Source organism: Lipophrys pholis (assembly GCF_963383615.2).
Source record: "Lipophrys pholis genome assembly, chromosome: 10".
NCBI lineage: Eukaryota > Metazoa > Chordata > Actinopteri > Blenniiformes > Blenniidae > Lipophrys > Lipophrys pholis.
Window position 1 is genome coordinate 26,421,206 of NC_137640.1, and position 12,789 is coordinate 26,433,994.

Sequence of the window (12,789 nt, forward strand, 5' to 3'; positions counted from 1 at the left end):
GTCCGTATAAAACATATATAAAACGTGCTGTTTTTTTTTGTTTTTTTTTCCAATTAAGTGCTGTATTAATATTAACTCAGTTTCAATTAGACTGCTTTGCTTTCCCTTCTGCAGATCTTCATCAGGCCCCACATCCGGGCACTAAAGCAGGCATTCCACGGTGTGAGGAGTCAGCACCATGGCGGGGGCCTCTGTGAAAGTGGCGGTGCGGGTCCGCCCTTTCAATTCGAGGGAGATTGGAAAAGACAGTAAATGCATCATTCAGATGTCTGGAAACACCACCAGTGAGTATTCCGAACAGCACATTTCTTCTCTGTTTATGTTGATCAGATTGGAGATACACAGACACTGAGCAGTAGGAATGGTTTGGGCGCAGCCAGCCTGAGCTACACGACTCCTCCACAAGCAAGAGTTGCAAGTTGAAGGTTGTTGAGCTGTACTGTTGCCACCCCTTGATCTGCAAATCTGCATAACACCTAGAGTGACTGTGGAAATTGCTGGTAAACAAAACCTGCTTCAAGGTACAATATAAAAGCACACTACTTAGAAAAAAAAAAAAAAAAACGCGTTTCATTTCAGAGGAATCTAAATTTACTTTGTCTGAGAAAAAAATGTCACCAAGCTGAGGTTTTCTGAATGACTGACATGTATCTAATGACCTCAGGGCTCCATGTTCTCAGCTGCTAAACAGAGCGAACAATAAAGGAGTTATGAAATCCTAATCACCTGCTTTGTAAAGCTCCTGAACATCACACTGTAGGAGACTTAATCTCTGCCAAATTCAAACTGAAAATTATTCTGGGAGAGGCCTGTTATTTAGATTAAAAAAATCTCTCTACTCTTCATTTTCTAATTGATCTTTCTATTCATATCCCTCACAAATGCAGAACAGAACATATAACAATGGGAGGAGATAAAGCTGTCATTCATTTAATTGTAAAAGTGCAGTAAAATTCTTGATGGTTAGTGCCACCATCTCAAACTCTAATTGTCATTTTAAACCATTTGGTATCACTACACTCCCTGTGAATACTGTCCAACATCAATCAAAGCTCGTAACAGTTAATGCAGTATGTCATTTAAGTTGGTTTTTGGTCTTTGAGACAAATACTTTCCATCTAACGATGAAGTCTGATGTGTGGTTGTATTCTACAAACATTATTTTTGAATAATATAGTCAGAGTCACAGCTTTTTTGCTACGGGTGTGTATTAACAAGAATTTTGACAAGGCATAATCACAGAACGGAAGTTATGATTTGTGGTGTCATGATATATTACAATGCTGTAAGCAAAATGTTAGTTTTGGAAAATGTTAAACCCAAATCAACATGGAATGACCAACAATTATGAGCATAGTAATAGTTTGTGCATCAGAATTGTATGAGAATGGTATTTTTATTATATTTTTTCATAAATATCCAACATTCCCACAATTTGTACAACTTACAGTGAAACAGCAACATTCATCAAAGAGAAAGAAACATGCTTTACTTTTCTGCCACAAAGTGGTAATATTGGAAGATATCCTCTCCACAGCCATTCTCTGTGTGGGGCGTGGATAAAGGACCAAAGGTGCAGACACCTTCAGTAAAGATTAGCAAATTCCCAGAACAATGAAAGCCTTCTCAAAAAGTGGGAAACTAAACCACGAGGCTGGGAGAAACAGGAAAGGCAAAATACAACCTTATCAGGTGTACTTGTTCAACCAGCAACATTGCAGCAACTCAATTTGTTTAGACATGTAGACATAGTCAAGATGACCTGCTTAAGTTCCCAGCAAGCAAGAGAATGGTGTAGAAAGGCAATTAAATAAAGTTTGAATGTGGCATGATTGTGAGTGCCAGGCAGGCTGGTCGTAATATTACAGAAACTGCTGATCTACCTGGATTTTCATGCACAACCATCTCATGGGATTACAGAGAGTGGTCTGAAAAAGAAAGAAAATCCACTGAATGGCAACTCTTTGGCCAAAAAGACCTTGTTGATGAAAGAGGTCAGAAGAAAAGGGGTAGAATGGCTTGAGATGATATAAAGGCAAATATAAGTCAAAAAAATTTAATTCACTACAGCCAAGGGGGTGCAGAAGACCATCTCTCTCCACGAAACTGAACTGAACATACACAGTGGGCATTAAGCCCAGAATGGATTAATAATTAGAAACTCAAACCAGAATAACATGACAGACAAGAACACCAGGAATCTAATGGATTATAATGGAAAACAAGGTGCCAACAAGAAATTGAGCAAAAGATAAAACAGATTTTATCTTTTGAAACCAGAATTTCATAAAGGGCACAGCTGACTCAATTTGGCATTTCAGAAGAGTGGTCCAGTCTGATCTGCCTCCCAGACGAAAGGTACGCCCGAATTGTCCCTCCTAACTCCTTAACTATCCACTTTTCCTGAAACCCGGAAGTGTTTTGTGTGGCGGCCATGATAAGGACTGTCCGAATTCTCAATAAGCTAAGGAAAGGAGGCTCGTTGCTTCCTTTAGAACCTCCTTTAGCTTAGGAACCACTGATGCATCCTTTCGCAAAGGAGGCCAGCTCATGCTGCCCCACAATTCCTTGCGGACATTTAAAGGGACCCACTCAGCCGAGCGTTCAGGGAAACTCACGATGTCGGAAAAAGGGAGCAGATCATGTAAGTTACCAAAGCAATTATCTGCCTTGAACAACTTTAAATCATATAAAACCCAAATGCGCTTTTTGTAGTCCATTTTCGGAAACTTGTAGTTCTTTCCCCACCATGGTCTGCCAGACTAACGTGATCGCCTTTCACTAACTACTTTAGGAAGCCTTCTAAGACCTTTCATTAACCCCGTGACGCCATCCAGGGGTTAAGGTAAAGTCGATAGATAAGGAGTTTGGAGGGACAATTCGGACGTACCCGTAGAATCCCGCTGGTTGCTGAGCAAGAAGCTGAAGGTAGTGAACAAATAGCCACAGCCTTCAACATGAGCAGCAGTGCATGCAAAGACGAGTTCTACAGAATCCCCTCGGAATCGGGCACTGGAGCATGTAAAGACAAGCCCTCGGCGAACCCTTCACAAACCAGCAGAGAGGCTGACAGATGTGGGTTCTCCAAGACTGGGGGCTTGCCTTGTGGCTCACAACGCGGTCGAGATCTCGACCATGGCCGCGGAAAGCAGCTAAAACCAGGAGGCCCTCATGGATGGGGTTGTAAACGGGCTCTCAGGTACCTTCAAGGATCATCTGGTGCCCCTGGACCTCCCTGTGCAGTTGATCAATCCGATTGTCCTGGCGATCAAATTTGACGAGACTGCTGGAACAGGTGAAGGCGCGATCTCCTGGCCCCCAGAGTACAAACGGCACAGCGTCAACACCATGCCGCCACCCTTCGGACCTGGCGTCTTCCTCCTAGAGTTTTGAAGTCAAAGATGGCCGACCTGGCACCTGCCCCTACTTCACCTACTCTGGAAGTAGGACACCCTCAGAGACCAGTAGAGGAGTTGTGAGCTGTTTCAGAGACCAGACAAAGATGTTCCCTAGAAGATCTCCTAGAAGATAGACAAAGAGACTGATGGAGGCAGGACCTTCAGGACCTTCACAGAGTCGTCTCAAGGCAGGCCCTTCTGGTTCCACTTAGGGACAAGCAGAGTTGGACCCAGCTGGACCTCCTTTAGAAATAGTAAGAGGCAGGCCATCACATCCCTTAGGGAAGAACAGAGAAATGGAGCTGCACTGATTGGTGGCATCAAGCCCCATTAGAAATGATGTTAGGCCTAGTTTGTCAGTACTGCTCGTCAGGGGAAGCAGCCCCTGGAAACAAGATGTCAAACAGCCTCAAAGGTCCCTTGGAAATGGACTGATGCAGGCAGTCCTGTACCCCCTTGGAGAAGAACAGAGGAACACAACCCAGTGCTGGCTCCGTGCCCACCGGAAACAATGTTCCCTGGTATCTATTGTGCCATCTACTCTGAGTGATTTGCAGGATCCTGAGAGCTGGCACGAAGCTTGCAGCCATTAAGCTAGCATGCAGGGTGCTCACAGGTACATGTGGCAACAAGTTCAGGATGTGCTTCCTAAAGGCTAAAGCCTGTTCCACTTGAACCCTAATTTCACTGCTCCTGAGCTCCATGCACCCAACATCATGACCCAGGGACGACCAGGATTTTCTGATGTTCTCCAAATGGTCCTCGCCACCAGAGACTGGTGTCAGGAGTTGTACTACCTGGAGCTTTATGGCGTGGGAAATTATTCCCCAGTCGAAGAAATTCCAGAAGGAAGAACCAAAAATGCAGGGGTGACTTATGAACTCAGAGAAACAGACAAGAAATAACAGATGAGGAACAATGAAGGCCAAGTGGGGAATGAAAAATACCAGCAGAACATGGGAACAACAAGTAATAGGGAATAGCATGCCAAACAACATGCAATCAAAAGACTAGGAAAAAAATAAACCAAAAAACTAGAACAATCACATTTTTACCAGAGAGAAAGTCAATGAAAGGAGCGAAGGTGCAACCAAAGTATTAGCACATCTAATACTAGTTAATAATATATGCAGCGTTTTTGATAATGACCTCACTAACATACAGTATTGGATAATTGAAGTTTGTTGTTCAGTGTCACGCCCCTCGTATGTCACATGACTCTTTGATTATGTTCAAAGTAAAAGGCCTCTTGCTGCTGAAGTGGTTATACTGACATATGCTAGAAAATTATGTAGCCTTTGTGTTTGTGTGTACATGTTTGTTTTTATTGCACGACACATTATATATGATCATTTATTGCTAATATTAAATTACTTGTTCCAGAATGATCGGTTAACTCTTTCTGACACGAGCCATCAATTGTTTAAAATTAATTTTTAAGTTAGAAATGATAGCAACATAAACAAAAAACAAGAATGTAGTTTGTATAGCGTTGCACCAGAAAAGACAGATGTAAAAATAAATCAAATATAAATATACTACTACAAATGTGCTGCAGTCAATAGTCAATAGTCAATAGTGCCATTTGGATTAATTATTTTTGCACTGTGACGGTTTTAATTAAGATAATCAAAACTTTTATTGTTGTTGTCATCGCATGTGCTCCAGTTGAGAGCACATAGTACATGTAACACCGCGGATTCCCAGGATTCTACTGAGCACAGAGCGAAGAGACTGGAAAGACACTCGATATGTCGTCTGCTTAGCAAGGTAAAGCCATTCGTCAATAATGGATGAGACGTCCTGAAATATTTACCGTTTGGCCTAATTTAGCCATCTCCCGCCTCCTCGCTCATGTCATGGGTGACTAGACAACAAGCTGGGTGGCTGTTTTGGGCCTTTAATATATTTTTATTTGGGATTTTTTCAGTTTTTTTCCCCCTTTTTGCTTTTGCCAGACTAAAACACACAAGCTCACAGCTCGACTGCTTGTATAATTTAGAACCCTCCAGTAGGAGTGGTGTCACATCCTTGGCTTTTTGCTCTGTCTCCACAGTAGCATACAAGTATTTAACTGCCAGCCCTGTCTCATCAAGCAGTGCAAACTTAGTTCAGAGCTCCAGCACTCCACAGGGAATATACTCTCAGTATATTTACTAATGAAATACTTGGAGTGCCAGAGTTTATCTGTAAAATCCAGTTTTATAGTTTTCCCACTATCTAAAATGTTATTGAGCAACGTATGCAGGCAAAATTGACCCCAAACCACTGTGAATTTTGACTGACATACTTTTGAACATGAGTGTAATAATACTATGATATAATTCATCATAGTGTTGTCTTGTTTTCAGAGGTGTAAAAAAAACGTGGTCCTTTTAAATTTTATATTTCGTTTGGTGATTACGAAAGAATTCTCACGTATCACAGTATTGACAGTTATTGACAGTTGGATTTATCGCTACTGTTAAATGTTTTCTGATCCATCCAACGCTTACCTAGTGGCAGATTTTCCTCATACTGGGTGTGACTTCCGGTCTCTCTTTAGTTCTTCTTTGGAGGAAATGCCTGTTGATAGAGCACAACAATGCCAACTAGTGGCCGGGCGGGGCAAAAACATTTGTTTACCTATCAGAAAGACAGCTTGTTTTCTTTGATGTGCATATGATACTTTACTCTTTATATTTTGGACTGAAATAAAAAAGCAGATTCCACCACTGTAATTGCACTCAATGTTTATAATCATTTTCATAGATACTCATACTTCTGTGTACTAAAACAATATGAAAACATCCAGAGTTGTGGTTATTTATGCTCTCATTTGAAGTCTTTCGGACTGCAGATCGAATTGAGCTGAATGACGCTGCTCTACGAGCTCGACACCATTGATATCGAGTGTTGTAATAGGAGTCGACATGTCGTCTTAGATTCGATTTTAGTCTCAGGATATTGCATAATTGTTGTCTTTTCCTAGTTTTGAAGCCTGCATCACTGCAAAGAGATGTGATTTCCTGTATAAACCTGACTGTACCAGCAGCAGTCCTGTTTTCCCACTTAGTCATCGCATGTACATAACCAATGGTTATTTATCCAAAATATCATGAATATTTTAGCGCCTGCACCACTAATCACTCCTGCAATATTTATGCAACATCTGTATTGAGTTCTTTGTTGTTTGATTTTGTCTGTGCGAGCCTTTAAGATTGAAATATTACATAGCTCTCCACAGCATATCCTTTAGGCACAGCAATCACAATGTGCATGTGATCAGTCATCACGTTAAAAATATTCACTGCTACCTCAGGCAAATGACCTCAATCGTGTTATGCTGCATCTATTTTTGCTTTTTCAGACAAAAACAAAATATGTATGTATGGTTGTTGTTATAGATGTCTGATCTAAGAAATATTTAAGGGGTTTTTCGAGGCACTTTCTTGTCAGTAGTTGGTAGGATCACCCACATGCACAAGTTAAATTCTCTCCAAAAAATGGCACCATTAAGCTAGACGTTCCTGCAGTTCCCATAGAAATGGACATCGTTTTCAAAATGTTGCTGTGTAAACGGCAAACTTTTCTGAAATGAAAACGCAAAAACGATGCATTTTTACATGAACCACTGTGGTGTAAACTGAGCCTGAAACTTCATCTTTATAGCTACTAATTCAACAAAAGAAAAGGAAATAAAAAACAGATAGTTCTAAATTCATAGTTCCAAAAATGAAGTCGTTCATTATTCTTTTTTTTTCAATATGTTGCTGCGAGCTTTGGAGTTACGTGATGCACCTGAAAGCATCACCCACGTATCAGCAGCATGAAGCTTGTTAACCCTTGAAAAAGCGAGTCGTGCAGTGTTCAAAACATGTTAAAAAAAAAAAAAAAGGTAGCGGCTTTTAGTCCGGAAAGTACGGTAACCATACGAAGATGAAGTAATAATCGTGGAGACAGAGTCTGAGGTAGTGCGGCTGTCTTCTATTCGTTTTTGTCGTGGTGCCTTGCATTTTGATGATGTGTGCGGCGGTGCGACGCTGGTGGCTGCTGTTGCCAGATTGACTGTTTTCACCCGACATGTTTAAGGCCCGTTTAGAGTGTGCCTTACCCGGGTTTTCTACTGGAAGCCTCAGAAATCTGGCAACTCTCTAAAACAAGTTAAACTGTGAGAGCACCGTTCACTAATACCAGAATGAGCGCCGCTCACAGTGACGTCTTTGGTAAATGAAACATTATCGAGCCTGGCAAACTTATCGCGCTCATTTTTAATTATCGTGCAATTAATTGATTTATTGATTATCCCGACAGGCCTAATTCCGTCCCCCATCATTACGCAGTATTCTGCTGCTCTGCAGCCAGGGTGGCTCGGCTGCTCACATGACCAAAGGTCAGGGAATTAAAAAAAATCTGCAAGTAAACAAAACTGCTATAATTGCATTAATTATTTTAAACAAGTTTGACGGTTTTAATTTAACGCCACAATTAACACGCTAATTTTGACGGTGCCAATTTTTCTAAGTTGGGTTAGTAAATCATTATGCATGCTTTATATTTTTCATCTTAAATGAGTTTGATAATACAGTAATAATCACATAGTTCATTACAAGATGATGGGGGTTGTATGTGATCACCAGTTCCCCATGTTTTCTCCATGTAATTAAAGAAGGTACCAATGAGCAATAAGCACCTTATAACATTTCCAACTCGCCGACAAAACAGTTTTTATATTAAAAACATATGAGACAAAGAATTTAATTGGTGAGAATTTACAAGGCGAAAAAAAACTTAATGACTCGATAGATAAAAGAGTTTCTAAGTGTACAGTTTTTTAGTTCAACCATATTTCACATAATGTTGGCATTTATAAAAATCTCCATGCTGTTGAGAGGCACAAAGCAGCTTTCAGTGAGACTTAAGGTCTTTGAGCAGAGCAGATTGTTCTTTCTCAAAGCGAGTCAATAGCTCTGGATGTGGCCTGGAGGATGTGAGCAGGCTGATGTCATGAAAAAGCCTATTGGTTGCAGTGTCTGAAGGGGCCGGGTGTAAATACCCCCTATTCATTCCCCAGTCTGGGCCAAAGAAAGAGGAAAGAAGATAGAGTTCTGGATTTTTATCGGGGGGGGGTTTTCTTGCGCTCCGCTTTGTGCTCCCTGAACTTCAGTGTGGGTCAATAGCTCAGTTCCCAGAACGTAGGAGAATGGCAGTGATCTTGTTGTTAGAGGGATCTTCCCTCCCACACTGACCTAATTAAGATGCAGGAGACAGACCTTAAAGAATAATGGGGGCCCCCTTCTCCTTAGCACTACTAGGTGGAAATAGTTGGTGTTAGAGTTTCTCTTTTTGTGCTGCAAGAAAGTTTCCACCATGTCGGGCAGTTGACTGTTTACCACTATAATCCCTTATGATATCTGTAGAAACACCTCTAACCCACCATGTTAGAAAATGTACTGTATGTGATGGAGCATTGTGCAAACCATTGTGGCAGTGGGCGTGGTTACCTTTGATAGTTTTGTTATTTTCCAGCTAACTGACATCTCTTCTCACTCAGGTAGCACAAAGTAAAAAAAGCTTCTCTTTAGAGGACTTTATGTTTCATCACAACGGGGGAATTGTTGGGCTTTATTGATCTCTAAGGTCTCCTATACTGGTATTTTATGGTGGAAGGTAGAGTGCACACTGGACAGGTTCATCAGTCCCTCACAGTGCAAACACTGAGAGACAGACAGTCACTCACATGCGTTCATGTATTTGGAAAAACAAATTCACACAAACCACACTCTGTTGAACCTTTTCTGGAACAACTGCATGCCAAGTGAGTACTTTTTGATAATTACAGAGTTAAAAGTTCTGTGTCTATAGAAACACATGGAATATAAATTTAGCTCTGTAGGTAGAGACACACTGATGTTACAAACACTTATAAAGACTTACACACAAACATGCAGCAGCTTTTTCAACAATTAGCCATTGACAAGCAAGTCAGCGTCATGTTAACTGCTCTTCAATACAAATGTCTTGTGGGCTTCCCAAACACAGACGTCAAACATTTAAGCTGAACACAACATCCATGTGGCTCCCCTCCAGTCGCTGTCAGTGGGTTCACAGCCCCTCAGTCAGACCTGCTGACGCAGCCACATTTCCTCTCCTATTGACTGGGGCAGGTCACCCGTGACAGTCTGACCAGCATCATTCAGTCACAATTATGAAGACCCAGCAGCTTTTGACGAAGACAAACATGGAATGTGCTATAAACGGATGCTGGAAACATGACTGAGTAGCAGCCGAAATGAAACAGCGCCAGGTTGCTGTCACTCTATTCAGGAAAACTGCTAGGAGACAGTGGTGACGGCTCCAGGGATGAATAGTGGTGTCTGATCAAGTAGGCATAGTGTAAAGCTGGGGGAAGTCTGTCTGATGAGTATGATTAAGCACCGTCTCAATATATGTAAACAGTGTAAATCTCATTATGTCAGAGTGTGATTTAAAAAGAAAAATATTACTCAGACAACCAGTTCCAAGTTGTACAACGTAACAGTAAAAGCACAAAGTGAAGTTAATATGACCATTTAATCAACATTTAATACAATAGCTTATTACAAGTTTGAATTGGTGGTGAAAAAGCAAACATGCAAAACTAATCCTAAAATAACAGCATAGTTACCTTCAGACCAAAAATGATCCCGACACCTCCGGAATTTCTAGTTTTTTTATAGAAATGCTGCTGATTGGGCCCCATGAGTCATATTTGTATCAGCAAACAACCTAATTAAACATATTAGGACTGTTTTTACCCCCCACGTCTATGCACCAAACATTATTCACACACTTCAGTGCATGTAGTTCCAAACTGTTGAACGGGCTCTCATTACGCTATAAGATCGATTTCTAAAACTGTTTAAGTTCGTTCTGAGTCATTTTTGTTCTGACTGTACATTGAGAGGGATTAAACCAAATAAATTTCCCTACAATGTGAATTGTGTACAGATTAACAATAAGAATGCCTATCAAATATTGAGTATGTCTTGGTTATTGACTGTGAAAAATTGTAAGGATAATCTTTATAGCTTGATGTGTATATACTTAAATATTTGATAGATTAATAAAATGAGTGGTTTTAATTGTTTATAGGTTATTGAATATTGAGGATCACGGCTAGAATGAAAAAATAGTCAAAAGTACATTGTTTTCTGACAGATTGCAAGATCCTATGTTAACAAGTCAGCAATCAAATGAATGTTTTACACTTGTTTTAATTGAACAAATTCAGAATTTCCTGAATAAAATGAAGCCATATTTCTTGTTGTATATGGTTAAAAATGAGTATGATGTGTAAATCTATAGTCATACATTCGAAGTGGTCATTGTGTGTAAATAATGTGCTGATAAAAGTGTGGCTGTGACGTGCACTCGAGTAAACTCGTCATCTGGTGACGAGGTTTGTGAGAACACAGACAGAAGATAAACAGTGGCTGCAGCCAGTCTAATTACCCCCTCCGACATGCTGCCATTTATAAACTGGACACACAGCTACTGCAAAGTGTTTCCATTGTACAAAAGAAAAGAAAAAAAACGGCAGATGGTAAATGATGATAAATGCTGAAGACGTGGCCTGCCTGCTTCTAAGCGATCCTCAGAGGAAGACGTGCACGCTGTCAGCGGTCATGCCCTGTGTCTCCCCATGACCCTCATATATGCTGCCCGTCGCTTCCACTGTAAAATAATTACCTTATCTGAGTGCAAGGCACTTGGCTTTGTGGCGCTGAAGCATCGGCTGCATGAATCACAACGCGATTAAAGATGAGTAAGCAGCGAAGATGTCGTGTTGCAGAGGCTCTGCTTCTGGGAAATCATTGGATCCTGGTATATCGGTTCATTTCAGAGGATTGGTACAGTCCTCTCTGTCTCTGTTTCACTTTATTTTATTATTTCTGTTTTAGGGCTTAAATCCAGAAAAGCATTATTTATTTATGGGAATATTTTGTTACCTGTACCTTATGGAAAAAAAACTTATTTTCTTCATTAGCAGTAGGGTGGCTCTTTACAACTGCGTGAGAAAGATGATATATACATAGAAATCATGGTACTATCAGATGTGTAGTGAAACAGCCACAACTCCTCTCAACAACATCACGGCACACACATGCTGAGCGAAGTGATTATCAGTCACGACTTGATCAATGTTGGCTTTCCGTTGTCCGCTGTTTTGATAGATGGCAAATAAATGACCCGCGGCCTCTCTGTGTTTGTCTCTGGCCTTCTGCCAGAATACGTTGATGAGTCATGGCCGGTAAATGAGGTCCGATCTCTTTGCCACGTTGAGTTATGGACCTGAAACCTGAAACCCAAGCCGGCCACACTGGCCTATATTTCATGGCTGGAAACACAGTAGCAGCATGCAGAGGAAATAACGGTGTGTGTGTACACGTACTTCACTCCGTACTTAGCCTGCTCTATTATTGACCGCATCTGCATTAGCAGAGAAAATGGTCTGGAGCTCTGGGAGCAAGGAGGAAGCATTTTTATTTTATCATTGGCATCACCAGACCGCATCAGATATTGTCTCTATGGAGGACCACTTCTACAAAAGACTTTTGATTTCAGCCTTGCAGTGTGTTGAAAACGTTGATGTTGTCGACTTAAGGAATGTTGTAGTATTAATTGTCTATTGCAAATATTATATATTTGTGTCCCTAATGTTTCACTAGGTGTGTAAATAAATATAACCATGTTTTATATTGAAAGAATTTATTGCTGGCAAATTTTAAAGGTGCAGCTTGCAAAATTTAGGTTTTGTCTTGTAATTCTGTGTGGAAGCATCATAGTGTCATTTTCTCAGTCTCGTTTCGTTTGTTCACGAGTTCATTACGTCACAAGTGCTTAGTTTTGTTTAATGATTCAAAAGTGTCCTAATACACGGATCAAGTAAACAACAAAATCAAGTATCAACTCCACATTTTTTGTGTTGCGTTTAGGATCCATTTGAATAGTTCAGACAAGCTCATTGCAATTTCTGGAAGTAGTCTGGGAAAGTAGTGAGAACCACTCGACATGTTTTAATTATCTGTCTCATCTGTCTTCACCTAATTAGTCGTCAATCATCTGTCCATGCAGATGCAATATGCAAAAATGCAACAATACTACCAAGCTGATCATTATATTGGCAATTCAAACCAGGATTTCCCTCTGTAGCTGTGTGCACAGCCACATAACAGTGGTCGTGTTTTAACCACCACAAATCAGGAAAGTCTGCAAAATTCACCATGACTGTACAACAGTGCCTCTACTTGACCACCATACATTCACACAAATGTCCAAAAACAATGTGCATTGAATAAAAAAGTAGTAACTATGTATATGTAGGTTTTTTTCAGCACCATGGACAGCACTATTTACTATGTGCGTGTGT

The 12,789-nt window shown here is 40.6% G+C and overlaps 1 protein-coding gene across 1 annotated transcript in view; it reads left to right on the forward strand.

Annotated features, from left to right (window-relative positions):
- kif1aa (kinesin family member 1Aa) overlaps positions 1 to 12,789 on the forward strand; it is a 50,623-nt gene that overhangs the window by 1,974 nt on the left and 35,860 nt on the right. The window contains exon 2 of the mRNA XM_080473983.1: positions 115 to 284. Coding sequence (XP_080330109.1) covers positions 179 to 284 — 106 coding nt within the window. The 5' untranslated portion in view covers positions 115 to 178. The remainder of the gene's footprint in view (positions 1 to 114; positions 285 to 12,789) is intronic.